At 40.9% G+C, this 24,050-nt stretch overlaps 1 protein-coding gene across 1 annotated transcript in view; it reads right to left on the bottom strand.

Moving 5' to 3' along the window:
- TSC22D2 (TSC22 domain family member 2) overlaps nucleotides 1-23,999 on the bottom strand; it is a 35,481-nt gene extending 11,482 nt beyond the window's left edge. Inside the window, exon 1 of the mRNA XM_084638290.1 lies at nucleotides 21,238-23,999. Coding sequence (XP_084494416.1) covers nucleotides 21,238-23,192 — 1,955 coding nt within the window. The 5' untranslated portion in view covers nucleotides 23,193-23,999. The remainder of the gene's footprint in view (nucleotides 1-21,237) is intronic.
- Between the last annotated feature and the right edge of the window lie 51 nt (nucleotides 24,000-24,050).

The following is a 24,050-nucleotide window of genomic DNA, read 5'->3' on the forward strand; positions in this document are numbered from 1 at the left end:
ATTCCAAGACAATTAAACCCAATTTGAAAAGAATCCCCCAGTTATTGATAATGACAAGAGAGATGCGGAGAAGGGGATATACTATTTTCTGGTCCTCCCCCCTGCAAAACGTGTCTATTCTCCCAGTTCCATCAGGGAAGTTTGTCCCTTTTCCTGGCTGTCATCTGGTAGTCAAAAGTCCCTGGGTGGGATACATAGTTTGTTCAGATTAATCCCACACAAGAGGCATGTATCAGTCCACTAGATTTACAGAGAAAGGGGTGAAGAGACGTTCACAGGTGTCACATGAGATGAAGTTTGGGAGCTATTTGTTGGTATAAACAAATCCTAACCTGAAATTGTTTTATTTGTACTGTGATGCTTTGACATGTGAAAAATTGACAGAAATTCATAATGGAAACACTGCCAGTCTGTCTCTCCAATGCCTTTCTTCCATCTACAGTCCAGCAAAGCTCAGGACACAGACTGTTTTGGCACTATCCCTGCTCTCCTCCCTCTAGGATTTTAGGACCTGTTCCTGGCCCATTCCAAGTCTCCTTTGTCCTGCTTTGACAGCACAAAGGAAGGTAAAGATGCCCTCAAAGGGCAGGTGAGGATGCACATGGGAACCTGGCTAGTTTTCAGCCAGGGTAGCAACAACATAAACAATAACTGTTTTAGAGCAATAAGTCCAGCTAGGATCTTATGACTCTCACCATTAATACTTAAAGAAAAGCCACCATCCAAGTTAGAGGCATTTGTTCCCCTTCTCTACATCTCTTTTAAAGAATCTTGTGTTAAAGAGGAAAAACTTATGGGGCTAGCAGTGCACCTAGCAACACCTGTTTGAATGGTAAGCAGGAAAAACAACATTTGCAGAGACTTCCCCAGGGAAGCCTCAATAATGACTCATCTCTTTGAAGCAACCAAGTACAAAAAAAGTCACTGATAGCCTCCTGCCATGCAAGGTTAGGTTGTGATAGAAGTCTAGGATTCTTCTAATCTTTTATTTTAAGTCTCTTTGCACTTGAATATCACCTCACTAGATTTTGTTAGCTTTTGCAGCAATGTTCAGCTTTTATTGACCCAAGATATTCCCAAAAGATGGTTAGCCACAGGAGAATATAAATCCTATTAATTTCAGGGGGGGGGCACCTGAAAGACAAGATTAAACTTAATGTTCTGATTACACTGAAGAAATTCTCACATTAAAAGATAGAGTTAAGAAAGCCATAGGTGGCTCCCTATTATGACTAGACAAAAGGTTGCAAAATTGATTTCTTCCACAAAGTAAGTTTCTTAAAAGGACAAGAAACATTAAATTTTTTTGTACAGTGATCAGATCCATTGAAAACTGATAAAGTTAGATATTTAGGGCTTGAATTTCTCCCGCATCAGAGCTCCCACTTTATAAGGCAGCTGGGCCATCAGGGAGCTAATTATAGCTCCCTGATTCTGTGCTTGCTAACCCCAGCATAAATTTACTCCTGGGAGAATTCTGCAATACAAAAATTAAAAATTCTGTGAATAATATTTTAAAATTCTGCAAAATTCTACATATTTTCAAAATACACTATAACATCAGTTTCATTTTGATAATTTCAAAATACCTGCCAGTGCTAGCAAGTATGTCTATAAAAATACAGCCCCCCAACCCCCCTGCAAAAAAAAAAAAAAAATCAGGATTTTTTTTTTGGGACAACAGATTCCTTACTAGGCATACTAATACAGAACTTTGGAATAATTCATTTAAAACTAACTACAATATAGAAATGTATTTCTGGCACTCCAAAGCAGCAGTGCAAAGGCTTGGGGAAGTTAAGGGATAACAGAAGAGCTGGGGGAATAGGAAGGAGCCTAGAGTGAAGCTGGCTTTTGTTGGGTGCGAGTGGGAGAAGTATGGAACAGTTTCTTTGGGGGTTTTGGAGGGGGGACGGGATGGGATTGTTAGGGAGTTAGTGAGCCTTCCCCATGCAGACCCTGGCTGACCCCAAGCCTCTCCCATTCAATCAGGCACATCTGCCCCTGGAGCCTCCCTCCAGCAGCCCCATGTGCCCCACTCTGCCGCCTAACCTGGCTCCACAGGCTGGCTGCTGTGATGAACACACCAAGCTGCTTGCTAGCTGTTACTGCCTGTCAGCTGGCTGTTCTGGTGCCACAGTAGCCTCCTGTGGGCAAAAGGTGGAACTGCAGCACTTCTTGGGCAGAAAGTATTTTCTGTGGCGAGGGGAGAGAAGAGAGATGATTCTGCACCAGAAATGAATTCTGTTTGTGCACAGAATTCCCCCAGGAATAATAACTTAAGTCTCCAACACAACATGCTTAAGGGACATTACACCAGTCAGAATTGGTCACGACAGTTGTCTCCACTGGCTTCACACAAGCGCTAAGTTCTCCGTCCACTAAGGGAATTCTTTGTTGCCCACCTAAGGTCAGAATCCAACCACTTTGCACGTTAAACAGAAGTAATGTTGGCTGACTTAGAACAATGCTTCCTCAGCTCTCATTCCCTAATGCCCCTATTCCACTTGCGCTACATTGATGACATCTTCATCATATGGATCCATGGAAAAGAAGTCCTTGAGAAATCCCACCATCAACCTCAGCCTGGACAGTCCACACAAGAGACCCGCTTCCTGGACACTACAGTGCTAATAAGCGATGGTCACATCACCACCACCCTATACCGGAAACCTACTGACCGCTATACTTACCTACATGCCTCCAGTTTTCATCCAGACCACACCACACAATCCATTGTCTACAGCCAAGTTCCCCGATACAACCGCATTTGCTCCAACCCCTCAGACAGAGAAACACCTACAAGATCTCTATCAAGTGTTCTTACAACTACAATACCCACCTGCTGGAGTGAAGAAACAGATTGACAGAGTCAGAAGAGTTCCCAGAAGTCACCTACTACAGGACAGGCCCAACAAAGAAAACAGAACTCCACTAGCTGTGACCTTCAGCCCCCACCTAAAACCTCTCCAGTGCATCAAGGATCTACAACCTATCCTGAAGGACAATCCCTCACTCTCACAGATCTTGGAGACAGGCTAGTCCTCGCTTACAGACAGCCCCCCAACCTGAAGCAAATACTCACCAGCAACCACACACCACTGGGGAATTCTGTGCACAAACAAAAACACTAACCCAGAAACCTATCCTTACAACAAAGCCCGTTGCCAACTCTGTCCACATATCTATTCGAGGGACACCATCATAGGACCTAATCACATCAGCCACACTATCAGAGACTTGTTCACCTGCACATCTACCTATGTGATATATGTCATGTGCCAGCAATGCCCGTCTGCCATGTACATTGGCCAAACCGGACAATCTCTAAGCAAAAGAATAAATGGACACAAATCAGATGTCAAGAATTATAACATCCCTGAACACTAATTACAGACCTAAAAGTTGCAATTATTCAACAAAAAACTTCAAATAGACTCCAACGAGAAACTGCAGAACCGGAATTAATTTGCAAACTGGACATCATTAAATTAGGCTTGAATAAAGACTGGGAGTGGCTGAGTCATTACACAAACTAAAAACTATTTCCCCATGCTAATTTCCCCCCCTACTGTTACTCACACCTTCTTGTCAACTGTTGGAAATGGGCCATACTGATTATCACTACAAAAGTTTTTTTTTCCCTCCTGCTGATAATAGTCCACCTTAATCAATTGGTCTCATTAGAGATGGTATGGCAACCCCCATTTTTTCATGGTGTGTGTGTGTACACACATATGTATATCTATGTATCTTCCTACTGTATTTTCCACTCCATGCATCTGATGAAGTGGACTTTAGCCCACAAAAGCTTACGCTCAAATAAATTTGTTAGTCTCCAAGGTGCTATCCTCATTCTTTTTGCTGATACAGACTAACCCTGCTACCACTCTGAAATCTGTCACAAATAATAAAGTAACTGAAAGCTAGAAAAAATATTTTAACTGGACGAGTGCTCTGCACACAATATGTATGTAAGGATAACCTTTTCAGGCCCCAAAACCTTTTTTGATATGTTTAAATAAAGGAAGTATTTTGGACCTAAACATTGCCACTTTAGGTACAAATCCCTTTTTTGCATTTGTGAGGAAAGTGTCACATCAAATAAAAATACAAAGTTACAGTAGAAGTACCGAAGTTTGAAATAAGATGATTAATGTTACTATTATTTCATTACACAATTTTATTAACAGGCATTTTGGTCAATGTGATTTTAGCCCCAGAAACCACACACTCTTAGTGTGGCCAGACTGCAGTCTTGACTTCAAAGCCCCGCATCAATAGTACATGAGTTAAGTGCCACTTCATATTTACTAGGTGATATCACAGTAGTATGTTTTCAGTTTTCTTTTTAAACCACACAGTAGTATCTTCACTGTTTTCACACAGAGAAATAGAGCAATGAGTGCACTGGTGTTATTCAGTGCTATGTTCTGTAGTGTACAAATGTGTTGCCAAGCAAACTTTAAAGAATCCAATGAAGCTTTGTGCAAGTTTTGAAGAGATTGTTTCAATAAGTCAAGTGCAAACAAGACAAAATGATGAACTGCTCATCAACATTCAACAAGTGAACACAATTTATACTCTAGAGACCTTGTGAAGCAGAGATCCTGGAACAGGCCAATGCACCACAAGCCTTAAATTATAGATTAATAGATATTATATATCTTACCAGGACTTCAATCTAATGTCTACAAAACCTTAAAGTCAATTAATAATGTGAGAAAGCAAATCTATTTGCCACTGTTAATGAACAGGTAATAATACATCTTTGACAAGCCATATCCGTAAAACAAATTTGAGTTTACTGCAGTTTCTCACCATGGGTTCAACTGTGACTGGATACAAAAGAGGACCAAGTACAACATCTCTCTTCATTTATAGGGATGAAGTTTGTTTCCTCATCAGGGTGCCTTAACTTGAATTGAACAAGCGAAACAGTTACTTGACATGATTTGTTTCAGAGTAGCAGCCGTGTTAGACTGTATTCGCAAAAAGAAAAGGAGTAACTTGATTCATTTGTTTTTAACTGCCCACAAATAAAATCCTCACACTGAGGGAAAGTGTAAATGCATATGTTTAAACAGGACATTTTTATAAAAAACATACCAAAAAATTATGGCCAAAAAAGGTCATTGCCAAAATTTCATCCTTTAAAAAACAAAAAGGAATTGTGGGTATTTGCACTTGATTTAGACATCCATATTGTTCTTTTAATAAAGATGAGCTACTAGCAATTGCTCTGCATTTAAATCCTTTCAATTTAGGTAGTTTATTTCAGATATGCACAGGAGAAGGAAGAGGAAAAAACCTCTTACGATTTTTCAGTTCTGTAAAGTCTAAGAAGATTAACATCTGAGCGACTGAACTGCCTTTGGATTTCTATGATGTACTAGTCTATCCAGTAAGTATCTTGATTTCAAAGGTACTAAATGAAGAAAATGAGCACATTATGTAAATGATGAGACACTGCATGGTGCAAAGCTGTTCATGCATGTATACATTCAATACTTAAGTTCAATTCACATAACTTGTTCAAAGGAATGCTTGGTAGAAAGCAGTTGAAGGATTCCTATGATACTCATGAATCAAATGGAAAGGACAGAGAATGGACACATAGCAACTCAGACAAATATGAAGAATTTTTAGCTTTTCATACTCTTGCTTCTTATTTTCTTGTTCTGGATGCTAAACAGAGCATAAGTTTAAAATACATCCCTCTGCGCATAGCTTATTAAGTGTCCAAGGTGTGAATTTTGAGTTGCATTTGCTAAACTTCACTATTATGGCTCAATAGTTGAGAAACATTATCTCGTCCAGTGGTCAAGTGCAATTACCACCATGAAGGAGATGAAGATTAGTTCTGAATCTGTATTTCTCAATATATAATTGAGACTATTCCGAGTTGCTGCTGCCAGAGCATATATGGTACAACAAAAATCCATTAATGAAATAGGTCCCATGTTATGGTGATAATATACAAAGCCATCATATTGGTGTGCTATGTACAATTTTGAATCCCTATATCCAAAGATATGCATATTTACAAAAGCTAAAGTACACTAAAACAGCATTCAAAATCCCTACTTCCTACCCCCCTCCATAGAAGTGCTACTTCACCTTAAACTCAAGGATTTTATGTGGACCTCTGAACTATAGGCTAAAGTGTGCTGCAATATATAGGCGGAAAAGGGTAAGGTAAAGCCTTTAGTCTCCAAATCTGGTTCCCTAAATTTTATGATCAGCAAATACAACAAACTCTCACATTCAGTCTTTATTAAAAAAAAACACAAACAAAAAACCACAGTATCTCCACATCTTTGCATGCCACGCCATTCTAATTCCAGACTTCAGGGTGACAGAAGAAATTAGATTCCAAGTCTAACAGTCAGAAAGGGAAAATTGCCTCAGTTAGCAAGCGGTGTATCAGTATATAACCCTAACATTAGTATCAGATACCAAAGAACTATGTTAAGAATTTTAAAGGCACATAACAAGCACTCAAAAATTCAGGTTGTCTGTGCAATCTTAATTTAGCCCTCTTGTGAATATGTACAACACAGTCTTTAAAACAACATATAATTCTCCCTTCCCCTCACAAGACTCCTGACTTGGTGCACAGAATGAATGGTGATCACTGAATGGGCTTGTCAATGGAGGAGACAGGCCAGCTGATCAAATTTGCAGGTGTAAAGTATTGAGAGGTATCACTTCGTAGAATAGAAACTTGTACTACAGGTTTAGAATTCCTTGGAACAGTACTCTAAGCCCTGGTCTACACTAGGACTTTAGGTCGAATTTAGCAGCGTTAAATCAATGTAAACCTGCACCTGTCCACACAATGAAGCCCTTTATTTCAACTTAAAGGGCTCTTAAAATCTATTTCCTTACTCCACCCCTGACAAGTGGATTAGCGCTTAGATCGGCCTTGCCGGGTTGAATTTGGGGTACTGTGGACACAATTTGACGGTATTGGCCTCCGGGAGCTATCCCAGAGTGCTCCATTGTGACTGCTCTGGACAGCGCTCTCAACTCAGATGCACGATTGTTTGCCGTTGCTCTGATGCAGGGAGGGGCAACTGACGACATGGCTTACAGGGTTGGCTTCAGGGAGCTAAAAATCAACAAAGGGGGTGGCTTTACATCAAGGAGTATTTCAGGCAGGACTTCACGGAGGGTTCCAATAAGAAATGGTGCACCTAAGTTACTGTTCTTATTGGAACAAGGAGGTTAGTCTGGCCTCTGATTGATACATGGCTAGATTCACCTCGCTTCACCTTCTCTGTGAGTGACTGCAGTGTGACCTAGAGGAACGAGTCCCCTAGACGGGGGGCGGCGGGGGGTTTTGCAAATGAGTACAAAACAAATCTGGTCTATTTCTTGTTTTGATACACTCCATCTATCTTTTACATCTCTGGATGGCAGCAGACGGTGCAGAAGGACTGCATGCCATCCACATCTCATGGCTGCTCGGCAGAAGATGATGCAATAGGACTGCTAGCAATCCGTATCACCTGCCTGCTCACCATAAGATGGTTCAATAGGACTGACTGCAGGACTAAAGAGAATGACTTGATCAAGTCACTCCAAATTTAGTCCCTGCGCCCATGTCTGCCTAGGCGTTCCTGATCGACCTCACACAGGCGACCAGGAGCACCTCGGACAGGACGGTAACGGCTACCAGTCCTATTGCACTGTCTGCTGCCACAAGGCAATGGGTTGCTGCTGCTGTGTAGCAATGCAGTACTGCGTCTGCTAGCACCCAGGAGACATACGGTGACAGTGAGCTGAGTGGGCTCCATGCTTGCCGTGGTATGGCATCTGCACAGGTAACTCAGGAAAAAAGGCGCGAAACGATTATCTGCCCTTGCTTTCATGGAGGGAGGTAGGGAACGGGGGCCTGACGATATGTACCCAGAACCCCCCGCAACAATGTTTTAGCCCCATCAGGCATTGGGATCTCAACCTAGAATTCCAATGGGCAGCGGAGACTGCAGGAACTGTGGGATAGCTACCCAGAGTGCAACACTCCGAAAGTTGACTCTAGCCTCGATACTGTGGAAGCACTCCGCCGAATTAATGCAATTAATGCACTTAGAGCATTTTCTGTGGGGACACACACACTCGAATATATAAAACCGATTTCTAAAAAAAAAGACTTCTATAAATTCGACCTAATTTCGTAGTGTAGACATACCCTAACAATCTTCCTGATGGGAGCTGGGGTTGGTGGATCATCAGTGTAGGTTCCCTTCAAGGGTGCTATCCAAGGACTTGTCTACCCTTTTAATTATCAAGTTTGTTTTTGTGGGGTTTTTTATTTATTTTTATTTACACAGACATTAATCTCTAGTTTGGGATACCAGCATGAAAGGAGGGTGTGTTGGTATAGCTAATTTCCATGGATTTCTTGAAATAAGCTATTCAGTAGAAGCACTCCCTGATTGTGGTACAACTACAACCTCCATAAGGAATTCACTGATTTAATTATATCAGTTTGTCTAAAGTCTTTAGGTACCAGGAACCTATACAAACTGGTTTACCAATAAGAAGTCAATATTAGGCTGCAGAACAGCACTGAAACCCCTTTCGTAAATCAGTTGTTACAGGCAACTGCATTGAAAACATGTTCTACGGATACTACAATTCGCCAGCCATGGAGATGGGGAATTTTACTTAACCTTTCCCTAAATGTACATGGCACAAAGGCTCTTCTAAAGTAATTCAGAGGACTTTGTTTAACAAAAACAAAAAACCCCCTACTTACCCTGGTATATAGCCTTTCCCTTCTGAACCTACCATATTAAAAGTCTCTACAGGATTCCACATGAGAACAGATTAAAGAAAGGTGTTGAATAAATACTTAACGATCAGGAAAGATATCAAATCACAATTGTATGCAAAATAAATCAACTTTTGTGCACACAAGGTAAAACTGTCATTTGATTCCTACAGCAACCTAGAGGATTTACTTGGTGTATTTACTTTTTTTAAAAAAAGCCCCATACATACTACAGTTCCTGGTCATTATTGGCCAGCATGTGTCATTTATTGTCCCTAGGAGTTTTGAATTTGGCCTGAAAGATGCTATATCAGAAATTGTTCATCCAACGAAGTATTGTGTTCTCATATTCGAACATATGCAACCTAAAAAGTTTAGCACAAAAAGTGTTATGACAAAAAAACCCCTAAACTGGGAAGACGGATACATTAAGCTACTATATGCCATTTTTAAATAGATGCTTCAAAGATACAAACAATGCCATTTTTAAATTCTCCATTTTAGATAAGCTATGACAGCTCATGCTGTACAAATGGTAAGTCTTAAAGCTCTTTTCTGTCTCCCCTATACAACAAGTGCATTAAAAAAAAAAGTGCTAAAAACCCTCTTCCTCAGGAAGTGATTTTAAACAGTCACCTACTTACAATCCTGAATGCATATTTGCAGATATCAAAACCTGCTATTATTAAATATGAAACTTATGGTTTATAACCACAACATGTGTATTTCACAAGCTTCATCTATTTTTAAATTGATAACCTATAAAAGAACAGGGCTTTTTAAGGGCATTTTACACAAATTGCAAATATATTGGAAAGCACTTTCCAGTCTTCTTCTGCTATATTCAAGGTAGGTTAGTTTTGGTCTGTTCAAGAGAAAAGAACTAACTTGACAGGAAGAGCTACCCCACAGGAAAAACTAACCCACAAACTGACATAACAAAATGTGTGCCTAATGAACGGGTCTGAACTACTATCACTGTGCAAGTGTATTAGACTGTTGAGCCATGTAATATAAAAAAGGGGGGGGGTGAAGAGGAGAGGTTAAGGGGGTGCAGCAGTGGAAAAGAGGAAGCCATTTGACTTGGGGAATATCAAGTCTCCCTTTTAAAAATCCACCTTTCCCCTATTAGAGATCAGATACAATACTGGGATGGTGTCCAGTGTGAGGTATATCCCAGAGACCACAGCCCAACATAAAAAACTGAGCAAATATAAAGTCCCAGAGGTTTTTGGTCCTGATGTACTGCAAACAGAAATACTGAGCCCCCAGATCACATTACTCTGGTAGGTATGCATCCTGATTTTATTTTAAAAAACTGCAGCTGATTGAGGAAGGGACTTGTTGAGGCTGAATGAGGGAGGAAATAAGTTTGGAAGACTGAAGTAGAGGAAGTTACAAGATGAGAGTTTTAGGGTACATCTACATCCGCATTAAAAACTGCAACACCGAGTCTCAGAGCCTGGTCAGCTGAAGAGCTCTACGTAGCTCAAAACCATGTCTCAGCAGCAGCAGATGGTTCAATAAAAGATACTGAACCATCCAACTTATCTCTCTTCTTAAAGAGAATGAGAATTATTTAAACAATAAGCTGAATTCACCAGCAAGAATAGCTTGCAATTATTCAGGTGAGTAGCCGTGGGCTGAGAAAACCACCCGTGTTACATAAGGCCTTCAGGTGGCACACTGGGCCTCCCTGGATTAGCTCCTACACCAACTACATTATACAAGTACTTGGTCATGGGTCAGGTAAGATTACAATGAAATCTGGTTTCAGAGTAACAGCCGTGTTAGTCTGTATTCGCAAAAAGAAAAGGAGTACTTGTGGCACCTTAGAGACTAACCAATTTATTTGAGCATGAGCTTTCGTGAGCTACAGCTCACTTCATCAGATGTATGCCGTGGAAACTGCAGCAGACTTTATATATACACAGAGAATAAGTATGTTTACAAGCTTAATATCTGAGCTCTTTCTCCATTCCTCTTCAAGTCAATATTTCATTCTTTATCTATTTGATTCACGGACTGCAATGTGAAACCTACTTTCTTTTTACAAAGTTCCAAACTTATCAAAACAGTAAAACAGACTGCAAAGAGGGTAAATGGGATGGGCTAGAGGAGAAAGCTGAACAGAACTGAATGAGCAAATGAAGATTTAATAAAGTTCCAAAACACAAAATGCAGGTATTTCCACTTTTCATTAGGAGAAATCAGTTACATATCCTATTAAGCCAGGACCTTAAACCCATCCTGCTCAGAGTACTTGCCTTGGAACACCCAACAGGAGTTCAGAGTCTTGCAAACTTTGTATTCTTATAGCAGTATTCTGGTTTAGTATGACCATTGGTCAAACTAGGCCATGATGAGCAGGAGTGTTGCAACTGAGTTTATTGGGAGCAGAACAGAGCCCTTAAAGTTATCCATACAAGAGGATCGTACTGTTTTTGTAGAAGTTTCAACTGGAAAAAATATTATATTGCTTCGTAAGTCTTATTTAGTGACAAAATCTCAGATAGTTCTGCTACAGATCAAACCATAAAAAAAGCCCCCCAAATAATTCAATAAAGCTTGATATTTAAAGAGACTGACTTACCCCTCCTAGGACCCCTCCAATTTTTCTAGGGACAAAGTGTCTCCCCAATTAGCAGGGGAGTGCCAGCAGCACTAGTACCTGGGGCAGTAGTGGCTGCCTCAGAAAGCAGAGAAGGAAGCACTTTGACTGGATAAAAGGGGCTTCATTCAGAGAACTGGAGAAGGAAATAAGCAAAGGGCAGGATGAACTCTGATGCTAGGAGCTCTGGGCGCTTACTATAGTAGGAAGCTGGCTCGGTTCCCCAAGGGCCCCATTGCTTCCCATCGCACCCCACCCTATACAATTCTAATCACCTCGTAGTAGCATTTAATTCTGTTTTTGATGGAAATTGTTCAGCCCTACCAGCAGCCTGTACCTTTCTCCTGGATCTCAAAGAAAGGTGCTGGAGAAGAAACAAGTTTCCATCCTGAGAAGGGATCACAACCACTAAGCAGGGATTAAAATCAAACAAACAGTCTGGCTCATGTGTGCAGCACGAGGAAGTTCAGTGAAAGCCAGCTTCACTGGCTTTCCAGTTTGGCCCCTTGAGATGCTGGCATCAGCTCTTCCATTTCCTTTATCTATTTTGGAGTTGAGTCACTTATTTCAACTTCCAACATTTATCAACTTCCAGTAGGGGAAGGGAGTAAAGAAGAAGAAGAGACTCTTCTTTAAATTGGGAAGGAACCCTTTGAGACCAAGGCAGGGTAAATCATCATGTCAGTCTTTGTCTATTATTCCATGGATACTCACTTTTCCAGATGGAGGAGGACATCCAAGGATATAATTACAGAAGAATAAGCTGTGAAAAACCATCTGTCTCACATTAAGTTAAAAATCACTTGTGGCAAGTACTGCAACAGAGCTGTGTTTACCAGAATCTAAGAAGATCTCCTCCAGGAGGGGATATGATCCTGCTTATGTGCATTACATGCACAAGGAGACAACTATCCCTTCTGCTTCCACCTCCACCCCCCAAAAAATTCTGCACACAATACTGATAAATAGAACAAATATTCTGGCTTGCACGTGAGCTTTAATTGTATCGAAGCCTGAAGCTTTGTTTTGGTTACCAAATGGATGCAGGAAGTCAACAAGACCAGATAAACTGTCCCAGTACATAGCTCTGCTAATTGCTACCATCACTAGATTGACAGAGCTGGATTGAAATAGTATCAACTAAGAGCAAAGTTAAAATTCATTGCTGTTTATTCCTATGGCTACAATGTATAGATGTAGGCCTCAGACTATCAACTGGCTGTAGAAAGTCCATTTTTTAAGAACTGGGAAAATTTGTTGTTAGTTGAATTCCATTAAGAAGTCTTGTCACTTCACAAAGTGAGGGAATTTCAGTCAACTGCCATTTGTAACAATCCTTAACTGTAGTTCTCACTTCTGCCTCTTAGAATCCTGTCAAACATACTGCAGATAGTAAGTAGCGCAAAGTACTTGCTTTTATATCTGAAGGAAAAAAGAACAAAACAAAAACCAAACAAGGGACAGGCATTTTGAAATGGTTTACTTAAGCCAACAGTTGGCTAGCTACCTCAGTTTGCCAATTTGAAAGAGTAAGAGTTTAAACATCATTTTGCTGTAGATTTCTGCATCTGGTGGTTCAATGTCTTCTCATGTCAATATACAAAAAAAAAAAAAAAAAAGCACTCATTTGTAGACAGGGTAGTAAGTATAGTCCAAGGGTATATCAGTAACGTGAGGTACAAGAAAAATAAATATGTAACTTGAAAATTGATTACTATAATTCTTAGAATATTTTATTTGTGTTTCAGTAATATGGGATTTAGGACTTCAAACCCACTGACCTATACTTAAAGGATACTCTGCCATTATGTCTGCTGCAGTCAAAACCTCATATCAACACAAGGTATGAAGAGCTGGCATTATAGGTATTTATAAGTGCATTGTACAAAGGAATTTGAATAACTAGTCTACTGAAAGGGAATCATTTTTCAATTACAGGAGTGAGGGAAATTTACTGGACAATCCAAATAGTCAATAAATCCAGATGTGGTCTTATTCTTTTTAATTCTCAGTGAAAGAAATTGAACTGTTAAAGTTTTCTGCTGAAGCTCATATTAAGGCAACAGGAAAATACTCTTAGGATTTGTTATTCCTCTTTTTTGCTCTACTAATTTAGTCCTCAGTTAACATCAGAAGTGGGAAGAACAACAAGAAAATCAGGACTGCTGGAGCTTCCATTTTGTTTACTATCTTGCTTGTGCAGAAGTATGCAACAACTCAGAGTAGCTGATAAATCCTGTATAAACTGCTTTTGTATAAAACTATGTGAAAACAATTTATGAGTATTTATTCAAATAAAAATGTAAGCTTTGCATTTTTTTTTGCCAGAGTTATAGCAAATGAATTTACCTGCAGAGGTGTTCACAGGGTTAACATCAGAGACTATTTGGAGAAAATCAAATTTCAACTTCTATTAGCATAGCTAGTGTAACAAGAGCAGCACTGTGCTCCACCTACTGTCAGTTGTCCACATCTCTTAAGAGGCAACCAGAGCTTAAAACACAGCACCTTATGCAGATAAAGATCAGATTGCGGACTACCGTTTTTCCATTCCACCCCTCTCCCCCCTCACTTCTTCCTGAGGCTGGGGAGACAGGACTTGTGTGTTTCTGCTGGACTCTATCTGTGCTTAAATTCACAACCATTACTGCAAAGCATGTGAGACTCTCTCTGATAGTTAGCTGCTACCACATACAGTAAGAGAAGTACAATCCTCCATCATTGATCAGTTTAACATTTCTCATATCTCCTCCTCAGTTACACTTGCACTATGAAAATGTTCTCAAATCAAGGAGTAAGGACAGAATGGATGCAATTAGTTTACAGTAACTTCAGAGACTTGAGTGGTGGTGAATTCCTTCCCAACCTCTACTAAGGGAAAATATGGAATTCTTTTGACAAACAACAATTAGACTGTTGGTGGTTGTTCTCAACACTGGTCTTTCATACAGTGATAGAATGATGAGCAAACAGCCAGACTTACGGGCCTACTGTTAGGTTGGCACAGTTGATATATATAGCAAAGCATACCATTCCTTCAATAAGTTACCATATTTCTGAGCTCATGAAGAATACAGATTTGATGGAAGTGGAAGTTCTCGTTATGCCAAAGAACTTTTATAGAACAGGGAGTGAAAATACAGCCTTACACTGCACCTCAACAGTTATCACTCTTAACTTGGGAGAGCCATCTCTGGGAGATAACAGTTCACTCTTAATAACTGAAAGCATTTACCTCTACTCATAACTGTCAGCTAGGGTGCCAACTGCAGTAGTTTGTCATCAAGATTTATCCAACACAACTACAAAATGGTCACACTTCATAGTGTTTGCATGATGCCTGCTGCAATTTCTGTGCGCGCATACATTTTTAAAGAACTGTTTTCTATTTATTTGAAAGAGATCCCTAAAATTTCTTATAGCTAACGCTTGCTGACATATACAATAAGCACAGACAACTCTGATATGCTGACAAATAGCAAAAACTCGTTATTCAGTTCCATGAATGCCAAGATTGGAAATTGCTATCTGAAGCACCAACTGAAAGTTTAAAAACACAGTATTCATATCATAAATGAAAGATTAAAAAAAAAAAGACAAAAACAACAAAAAAACCCCACACACCAACACATTTAGTAGGGAACATCAAATTGTTTCTCTTCACTACAATGGCACCTGTGGTCACAAGAGATTCTGCAGTACTTCTCATAAAAATGAAACTCAGCGTCTGGGCTAAATTCCAATTCTGGTAGTTGGATTCTGACTGGAGAATGTAAGCAGGCAGTCATTTTTTTAATTATAGATCTTCACTTCCTCTCCTAAAAACACTTAAGCATTACTTCTGCAAACAGATTATTAGAGAGAATAAGGAAAGAAATAGCTAAAGTAGCTATCTATGGAGTACTGTAGAACTTATTGGGATGAAAGAAGCTTGATAAACCTACAGTATTTGATCAGAAGAATCTAGAAGGGAAAGCCAGGGGGAAAAAAAAAAGCACGTGCATCCCTTAGGGACACCATCAATAACAATTTTTTATTTTTCTGTCTGTTACAGCTAAAGACTTCAGTGAAAAGTCTAAAATAGGATTTAATTGTTTACTTTCTTCATTTGACAGCACCTTTGTCCACTTTCCCCACTGCTCAAGAGACCCTCATAAAACAAGGGAGCAAAGACCCTTACAAAGTATATATGAATTTTAAAGAGTTCTCAGGACACTTCAAACACTATGCCGTGGAAAACTGAGACTTAAAGTTAGCTAATTTTAAAAAGTATTCAGGTCCACAATTTCCTTTTAAAAAGATTTGTAAATCATGACTGCATCTCATTTTTGAAGGAAATGTTATTGAAAGTTACTTTTAAATTGGTTGTATAATCTTATTTTATCTAAAAAAAAATTCATGTATTCATTGGTGCTGACCTCATACAATTTGAAATAAAGATGTGTTAGCATCTGTATGCCATTTGGTATGGCTGATTTTTGTTCATTGAAATTTAGTTCTATTTTAACTGCGCTTTTCAAAATCTATTTTCATCATGGAGACAGGAGGAGGAACACTGATCTACTCGAAGACACTCATTGCTTGAGACAGGACTTGCCCATATTTGGTTTTTGCATACACCTATAGATATTCCTTCAGCTCTACTTAGGTGAGATCCTCTGATTTGAGAGACTGAAAACATTAAGCTCTGCAGCTGTGGTGGAGTTAGAGAAGTCCTAGTAGACTTAAGAACAAAGAGAAAAGAGGGACAGTATTCAACAACAGTACAATTCAAGCACTGTCTATTGGTATCTATTTGCATAATCCTTTATGCATTACTCAGGGTGCATATTATATGCTCTATTCCAAAAGAAAAATAAAGAGACCCTTATCAAAGTTATGTTAATGCCAATGCAAGATTTTGTTCTTATACTATGAATGAGGCCTCAAGAGCTCAGTTTTACTAATTATAATACTTTATTAGCAACAATTAGCACGCTATACAAATAAGCCATTTAACTAAATAGAGAGATATACTCCATGAAGAGTCCTTACAATCAGGTTTTCAACAGTCTAGCTGCTGTAGCTGACAGTTCACAATTGCAGCCATTCATTAGAGTTCCTGGAATATAGCCTGTGCTGTTCACATTGGTCAGCTATCTCTGGAAAATGATCTGTGCTCTGCTCCTTTTCCAACATGCCTGGTAATATTTTGCTCCAGAAGTCTGCCAAACATGTAGGAGGTTTGAACAAGCTCTCTCAATAATGTATTCTTTTAAGAGTGGCAACATATTTTTTCAAGTGCCAAAACACAGTCCTAAGCTAGCATGTAAATTTGGACCCAACAGACAGCTTCACGATTTGAGTATCCACCTTTCCGCACCTCTACCAAAACAAGACATTATATTTCAGAAGTCCAATTTAACTGGACTATTTCACTAGATTATTAAGATCTGCAACTTCATTTCACCAAGAACTTTAATTTGTACTATTTTTAAAAATTAAAAATGAAAGACCAGCTGGAATTTTCTTTTTAAATTTTGACATTTTCTTCATTTCCCCAACATATATGGGGATTTCAACACTTAGATCTAGCATACTGACTAAATGTACTATTTCCTCCATCCTCAAATATCATTGCATTTTATTCAGTCCACTGACTTAATTTGGAGAAGGGAACCAAAACTGTTTGTTATGCAAGTTATGAGACGTATCTGCAGTCTAAAGCATTTTCCCCTCTTTGTAAAAGCATCTGCTAAAATCAGTAAGGTTTTTTGTTTTTTAAATCTTTGTTGCATACCAACATTTCTCTATCCCTCGCTCCTGACATCTGAGCTTCACTGACTAATCATTTCCTCATTATTCACTGGGTCAACAGTAGGACTAGCTACAATTGATTTTTTCAAAATCTTGTAAAAGAAAAAATATTAAGTAAGGGTTACCAAAAAACAGATCCAAACTACAGGCTGCTTGTCACCTTACAAGAAACATTTTAGATCTGGTGTATATAGTCCATCAGTAACAATACACCTTAAGACACAGTTTCATACTGTCTGCACAGATGCTACGTCACTCTGCATACAAATTAAAGTTTGTATGAATCCTATCCATCCCATTTTAACTTTAAAAACAGTTACATTTAAATATGTAACAGCTTACAAAATAAACAGAAACCCTGTATATGCAGGGCTACATATGAACCATTGAAAGACCAACATTTGAGATTCTTTTAAAAAGTTACCTATATAATGAATTTATTCTTTTGTCAAACTACAAGTGCTGTAATTTAATCAGAGGTATCAAACATCCAACCATTTGATGTATTTACATGAACCATAATGATCAAATGATACGAAAATTAAATGTTCATTTTTAGAAGTTTCTAGCCCTTATGGTTGCAAAAAAAAAAAATCCTTCAAATCCTGCACTGTGCCAAGTGTAAACTAATAGTGTTAGCTTCCCGAGTCTGCAGGCAGCCTGAAACAATGATTCAAAGTGTAAACGCTAAAAACTCTTATTAATTTCAATCACACTGTCAACTCTAAGCCCAATTATGACATTTCAAGGTCAAACTATTTCATTGCTGATCATTTTAGCAGTAAAATGGGTGCAAGTGAAGCCCACAGTAGGTTGGAATTTAAGTTCCTGAGAAGGAAAAACTGAACCAAGAAAACAGAGGAAAACATTCAAAACGGAAAGAAAGAGAAAGGAAGAAGAAAAATAGCAGTGGTCCTGAAAGCAAACATGGTTTTCCTACCAAGTGATAACGAATGCAATAAGAAGGTACTGAACAAATAGCTAAGCACTGGTTTACTACACAAGGGCCATTCATATTTTCCCCTGGACTTTTTCTGTAGTTTGAGGGAAGCAGGCTGTCCTAAATTTATACTCTAGCCCATGTACCATGATTTAAATGGAAATTTGGCCCCCTCCACTGAATGACTGACACCAGCGTTAGACTATATAACACTCCAAGCCTAATTCTTTCCGCTATGCAGTCTCCACTGTAGTCCATTGTACTATACTGTGTTAACTGAAGGCAGATTTTGACCCTCCAAAATTTAAACTTTACATTTAAAAAAATCTGAGTTGTTACAAAAAGACTGCTCGGAAAAAAAGGGATCCATCAGCGTCTAGCTTGCTGACTGTTCTAGGCGACCTGTAAATAGGGTTAAGATTCACAAGAAATGCTCCACTGGCAAGGATAAAGGCATTCAACATAAAGTTTACCTCTTTTAGGTCCCCTGAATTCAGTCTTCTCCTGTTAATATTGCCCCAACATATAAAATGCTTGTGAATGTACATTCATGGAAGGCCACTGAAGCACGGAACTGGCCTACTTGGGACAAGAGTGAACTGTATTCAGTTAAAGGCACCCTGTCAACTTCAGATCTCATCAATTACCTGGAATTACTTCCATTTTTGTATTATATGCAACTTCCACCCCCCACCCCCACTTCCCCAGCAACTTCTTCCTTCCCTTCTCCCATTAATATTTTCCTAGGGTTTTTTTTGGAAAAAAAAAGTTTCTCTTCTGTGTTGCTGCATGAAAGACACACAAACAGGGAAAGCATCTGCACAGGAGAAACAGTAACATTATCTGTACAAAGAGTGCTGTGAAACAAAGTAAACAAGTCCTGTTCAGTTATGGCATTTGTACACAAAGACAAATCTTGTGCTTTCTTATGCGAACTGTATAAGATTTTGCAAGTTATTTAATTTCTTAGGCCTCAAGCATGCAAACTGTCCCATATGGACTGACTCCTACACAGAGCCCCACTGAAATCTCTACCTCTATAGCTGTATGCTATAACAGCTTGAAGGAATGGGGTCTTTGTTTATAGGGTTCAAAAAGGCTTTAAACACCCACGCAATGAAGTATATCCAGTACTTTACCTTCACTAAAAGCTAGCCTCAAATTTCATAGGTTTCCTTGGTTAGTGCAACGTCATGGACGCTGAATATACTTTCATGTCACACCATGCAGAAATAAAAGATTGAGAAATATAGGCTCCTTAAGAGAAGCACAGAAATTGGGGTACTCAGCATAGAAACTAACACAGGAAAAGAGGATGTTTAGAATATAACTGTCAGTTCCTAGTTCTTATTTGCAGATTTACTTTTAGATAGGAATAACTAAAAGTTTCTGAACAAAGTATTTCTCCCTTAAAAACAAAATCTTTTGAAAAAAGGTACAGATAACGGTCTTCATTGCATTAGTACTATCTTGTTAAGCACTCCTACAGAGATTCCCAAAGAAGTTATGACATGAGGCAAGGAAGTTGAAGAGGCAGAAAAGGCATCCTGTAAGATTTCACTGTAGCAAAAGTGCTAAGGGAATATCCACAACAAATGTGAAGTCTTTTGGAAGTGTGGAAGCTATTTTGAGCTTTATGGTAGTCACTACAGTGACTTATAATAAAGTTAATCTTTTAAGGTAACAGACTTCCAAAGATCTGATAACTTTTAGAGTTTATCAACAAACAAACAGTCAGCAGTTCATAGTTTTGATAATGACTATAAGAATTTGTTCTACTTGTCATCAAACCCCCAAGCCCATTATACTGTGATTACACAGTACATCAGATTGTGCCTGGAGGAGTTTTCAGATTTTGTACCAACATATTTCACAGTTAATAACCTGATGCTGAAACCCCTCCCCTTTAAAAAAAAAACTGGAAATCAGTGTTTTGGATTAAGCTCTTATGGATTTTAAAACTATACCTTATAAGAGAGCTGCTGAAATTATGCTCTACCTTCCCCCACATGAGAGCAAGTTTTTACTAGTACTACTCTGCACAAGCCAGATTTTTACATGTCAAAGCTTGGTACTTTTTTCTAGATGTGTGTACTGTTGCATGACATGTCTTTGAATGAGAATATTTTTCATTTTGAAATGGTTATTCTGGTTCCCTGAAGAACGATAGGCATATTATACACATTTCTGTCTTCTTGTTCATAATAATCTGAACTGTAACAATGTATTTAGCTCCCTTTACATCACAAGGTTGCCCCACCAAGATCATTTTCAACCCTTAACACACTCCTTTCCCTGAAAGCCTCCTTCAAATTCAGGCATATATTAGATTAGTTTAGGTCACAGAACTTTACCCATCCAGCAAAACGTACAGCATAGGTTTTTAGTTTGTTTTTTTAAAATATGTATACTTTAAGGAATATTAAGTCTATCTACATCAGAGGAAAAAGAAAGAAAAAAACCCAACACTTTGCAACTCACACAAATCAATTGATATAATGCTCTCACTGTACCCTTTACTAAAGTTAATAAGATATGACTGTTCCAGTCAATATTGCTTAACAAAATGATTCTCCATTATTGATTAAGTTAATGTCTACGAGGGGATAAGAGATTCCCTAAGAATGGTTATTCTAAAAGTAGAGAGAGGGTCACTTTTGTTCAAGTCACTGGACCACTATATAAAATAAATCCAAAAAAGCTTAAATTATGCTAATATATAAGTATTTTCCTAATTTATACTGCTATTGAACTTGATTTGTATGATCTTTGCAATCAGGGAAGATGGTTAATGCTAGTTCTCTTCAAATTAACCAAAACACACCACACATTGGGTGGTCTCTGGAGTACAGTGGTTTTGTTGTTGTTGTTTTTAACTACTACAATATAGCAATTAAGCCATTTTCTCCCACCTATTAGCAGTTGACAGCTTTGAAATGCATTCAAAGAGATGGGCTAAGAACTACTTCCTCATATATATATATATATATATATATATATATATATATGTATGTATTTTACACACACACTTACTTGTTACCTGCCAACTACATGTAGGAGAACAAGTAGTTACATGAATTTTTAAAGTTATAATAAAATAGTTCATACCTGTCTTCATCACCATCAACAGGAATAGATATGCCAAATACAGAGCTTGCAAGACTGTTCATAGGAGTAGTTGCAGGTAAGTGAAGAGGATTCGTTAGAGTGTCTGGAATGGGAGGCTTCACAAGAGGCTTACTTTCAGCAATGAGAGAAAGTGGTGGCTGAGGTAGGGGTTCTGATTTTCTTCTAGTATCATCAATCTGGCCTACTAAAGGTTGAGTCTGACTCTGAAACTGTCCAAGGTTGGATTGTGGCAGATTTGTAAGTACATTAGTTGTGCCTTGCATTAGTGAAAGTCCAACATGTTGTTGAACCACACTGGTACTCCTACTGACAGATGTATGGCTGGTCAGCTGTGACTGAACTAAACTAACAGGGACATTTGGCATAGTAACAGAAGTGGTAGACACACTAGGCACACTTGTACCGGGCACAACTGCAGGCACATTCGGAACTCCAGACACTATAGCATGAGGAGCGCTAGGCATTCCAGACACTTGACTACTTCCACCCATTTGATGCGGAGTCATGGATTTCTGTTGCACAACCCCTGTATGTCCAATGCTTTGCTGCACCACACCTCCTGGTTGCGGTATGACAGTCTGACTAGGTGGGGTCTGGCCACTCTGCATCAATCCTGATCCCTGTCCCACTGCTTCACTAGGCTGTGGTGAAACTCCCATCATCGGTGCTCCAACAGGTGAAGGATTCTGGCCAGCCACCTGGCCCACAGGAAGGCTGGAAGCCCCAGTACTTGGAACAGAGCTTGTAGTAGCTTGTTGAATAGTTCCTTGACTCTGCATAACTGTCATGTGTTGCATGTATTCTGTCTGGCCAGAAGCTTGTGTTGGCAGTAGATGCACTGGTGGAATTTGGGGCTGAGGATAAGCAAATTGCTGAGGTTGAGTCACTGGTACATTTGCTTGCTGTACCTGCTGCTGTGACATGGGCATGGTCTGTTGGGCTACTGTTACATTCGGAGGTGGCATACCCTTCCCGTTAGGTCCCCCCTGTACAACACTTTGTGCATTTACCTGTGACTGGGTTTGCTGCGGCAGCACCACAGTCTGCTGACTTGTTACTGTAGCTCCAGAATACATTGGCTGAGCAGTACTTTGAGGAATGGCCCCGCCTATGGGCTGCTGCAGCTGCTGTTGCTGCCCAATGACAAAATTAGGTTGCTGTAAAGAGGGCTGGTTCATTTTCTCCGCCTGGAGCAGCTGTGACACAGCAGTAAGGGAGCTGTCAGCTAGGGACTCTGGGCCCTGTGCCGATGCTGGCACCGCTGACATTACCATGGAGCCCCCCGTGGCACCCAAGCCACTGTCTCTTTCCTGAGCAGCCTGCTCAAAGGTGCTGCTATGTCTAATGCAATCCCCAGTCCTGGCCAGGACGCCACTACTGTCCGAGTCCCGGTCGTAATATTCCATACACGTCCATCGTCCCCGCCTATACGGCTCCCCTGTACCGTGATCCAGCTTGATCACCCTGAAGCGTGAACTGCATGCGGCCGCAGTCGTCTGAGGCATGGTCCCGGGAGCGGAAATCTGAGCACTGCTGCCTCCTGCCGCCGCGGAGGGGACTTGGACAGCAGCCACTTGGGGCACCGCGGTGCTTTTGGGCATGGCCCCCCCGTTAGCAGCAGTCGGCGGAGGCGCAGCAGCAGCCGCCGCCGCCAGCTGCCCATCCAGGAGAAGGTTAGGGGAGACAGCACCGGGAGTTTCGGCGTCACCCACGTTGTTAAGGGTCTCCTCGGAGGAGCTCCTTTCGCAGACATCCTCCGGGCCGTAGTCCGTGGCCCGTGACACATCGAAGATCTCGGAGGAGACATCCTCGGTGCGGGACTCGTCTGGGTCGTCCAGGCTCTCAGTGTCCTCAGTGATGCTGCTGGCCACCTGGGCCGTGGTCACGCTTGTGATCTGAAAGCAGCTCTTCTTCTTGGCCGGCATCTTGGACATGGTGCCTCCTTGGGGAGGGAGTTCTGCCAGCGCGGGTGAAGCTGTCTGCACCCCGGGGAGAAGGCAGAGTCCGAGCCCGTCCGAGGGAGAGGCGAAGGTTGTCACGATCAATTGGCCGAGACCCAAACGCTATTATACATCCTCTGGCTCCCTCCTCAAGCGTCCGGATCAGCCACAGAGCCCCAAGCTCACCGGGCACCACACCGGGCTGGTGGTCGGCTGGGCTCCTCCTCTTCCTCCCGCTTCCGCAGAGCTGCGGGCCCCTCAGCAAGCCTCCTCCCTCTCGCCGGACAGAGGGCTGTGGTGACCGGGCTCCAGGCCTCCGCTTTCCCCTCTTGAAGCCAAGCGGCCTCCTCGGCCTCGCAGTGCGGCCGCAGCGGCAGTACCAGGCGAAGCTCTCCAGCAGGCTTCCTGCTCCTCGCAGCGCGCCGGGGTGGCGGCGTCCGGCAGCCGCGGGGCTCCTGGGCGGGCGAGCAGGCCGCTCGTGTGAGAGCCAGTCAGTCCCTGAGCGAAGAGGAACCACAGCAGTGGCGGCCGGGTGAGGCCAGGCCCCCTGGCTCCCCCGCCCGCCCCGTCTCTTGTAGTCTCTACCTGGAGATCAGCACCAGGCGCATCTTGGAAGGAACGAGCCCGCGCGCAGCGACCCCAGACAGTCCCAGAGGCGACAGCCGAGACACCGTCCCCGAGGCTCCGCCAAGCGACGGGAGCAACCCCCGGCCCGCAGGCGGGGCGGGGTATCGAGCAGCGTTGGGCCCAGCCCCCGCTCGGTGCGCTCCGCACTCAGGCACCGAGGGAGCTCAAATTCAAACTGCTCACTCCCCTCTCTCAAGATGGGGCTCAAATTGTACGCAATGCATT

The sequence above is a fragment of the Lepidochelys olivacea genome (genome assembly GCF_965140295.1).
Source record: "Lepidochelys olivacea isolate rLepOli2 genome assembly, chromosome: 9".
Taxonomy (NCBI): Eukaryota; Metazoa; Chordata; order Testudines; family Cheloniidae; genus Lepidochelys; species Lepidochelys olivacea.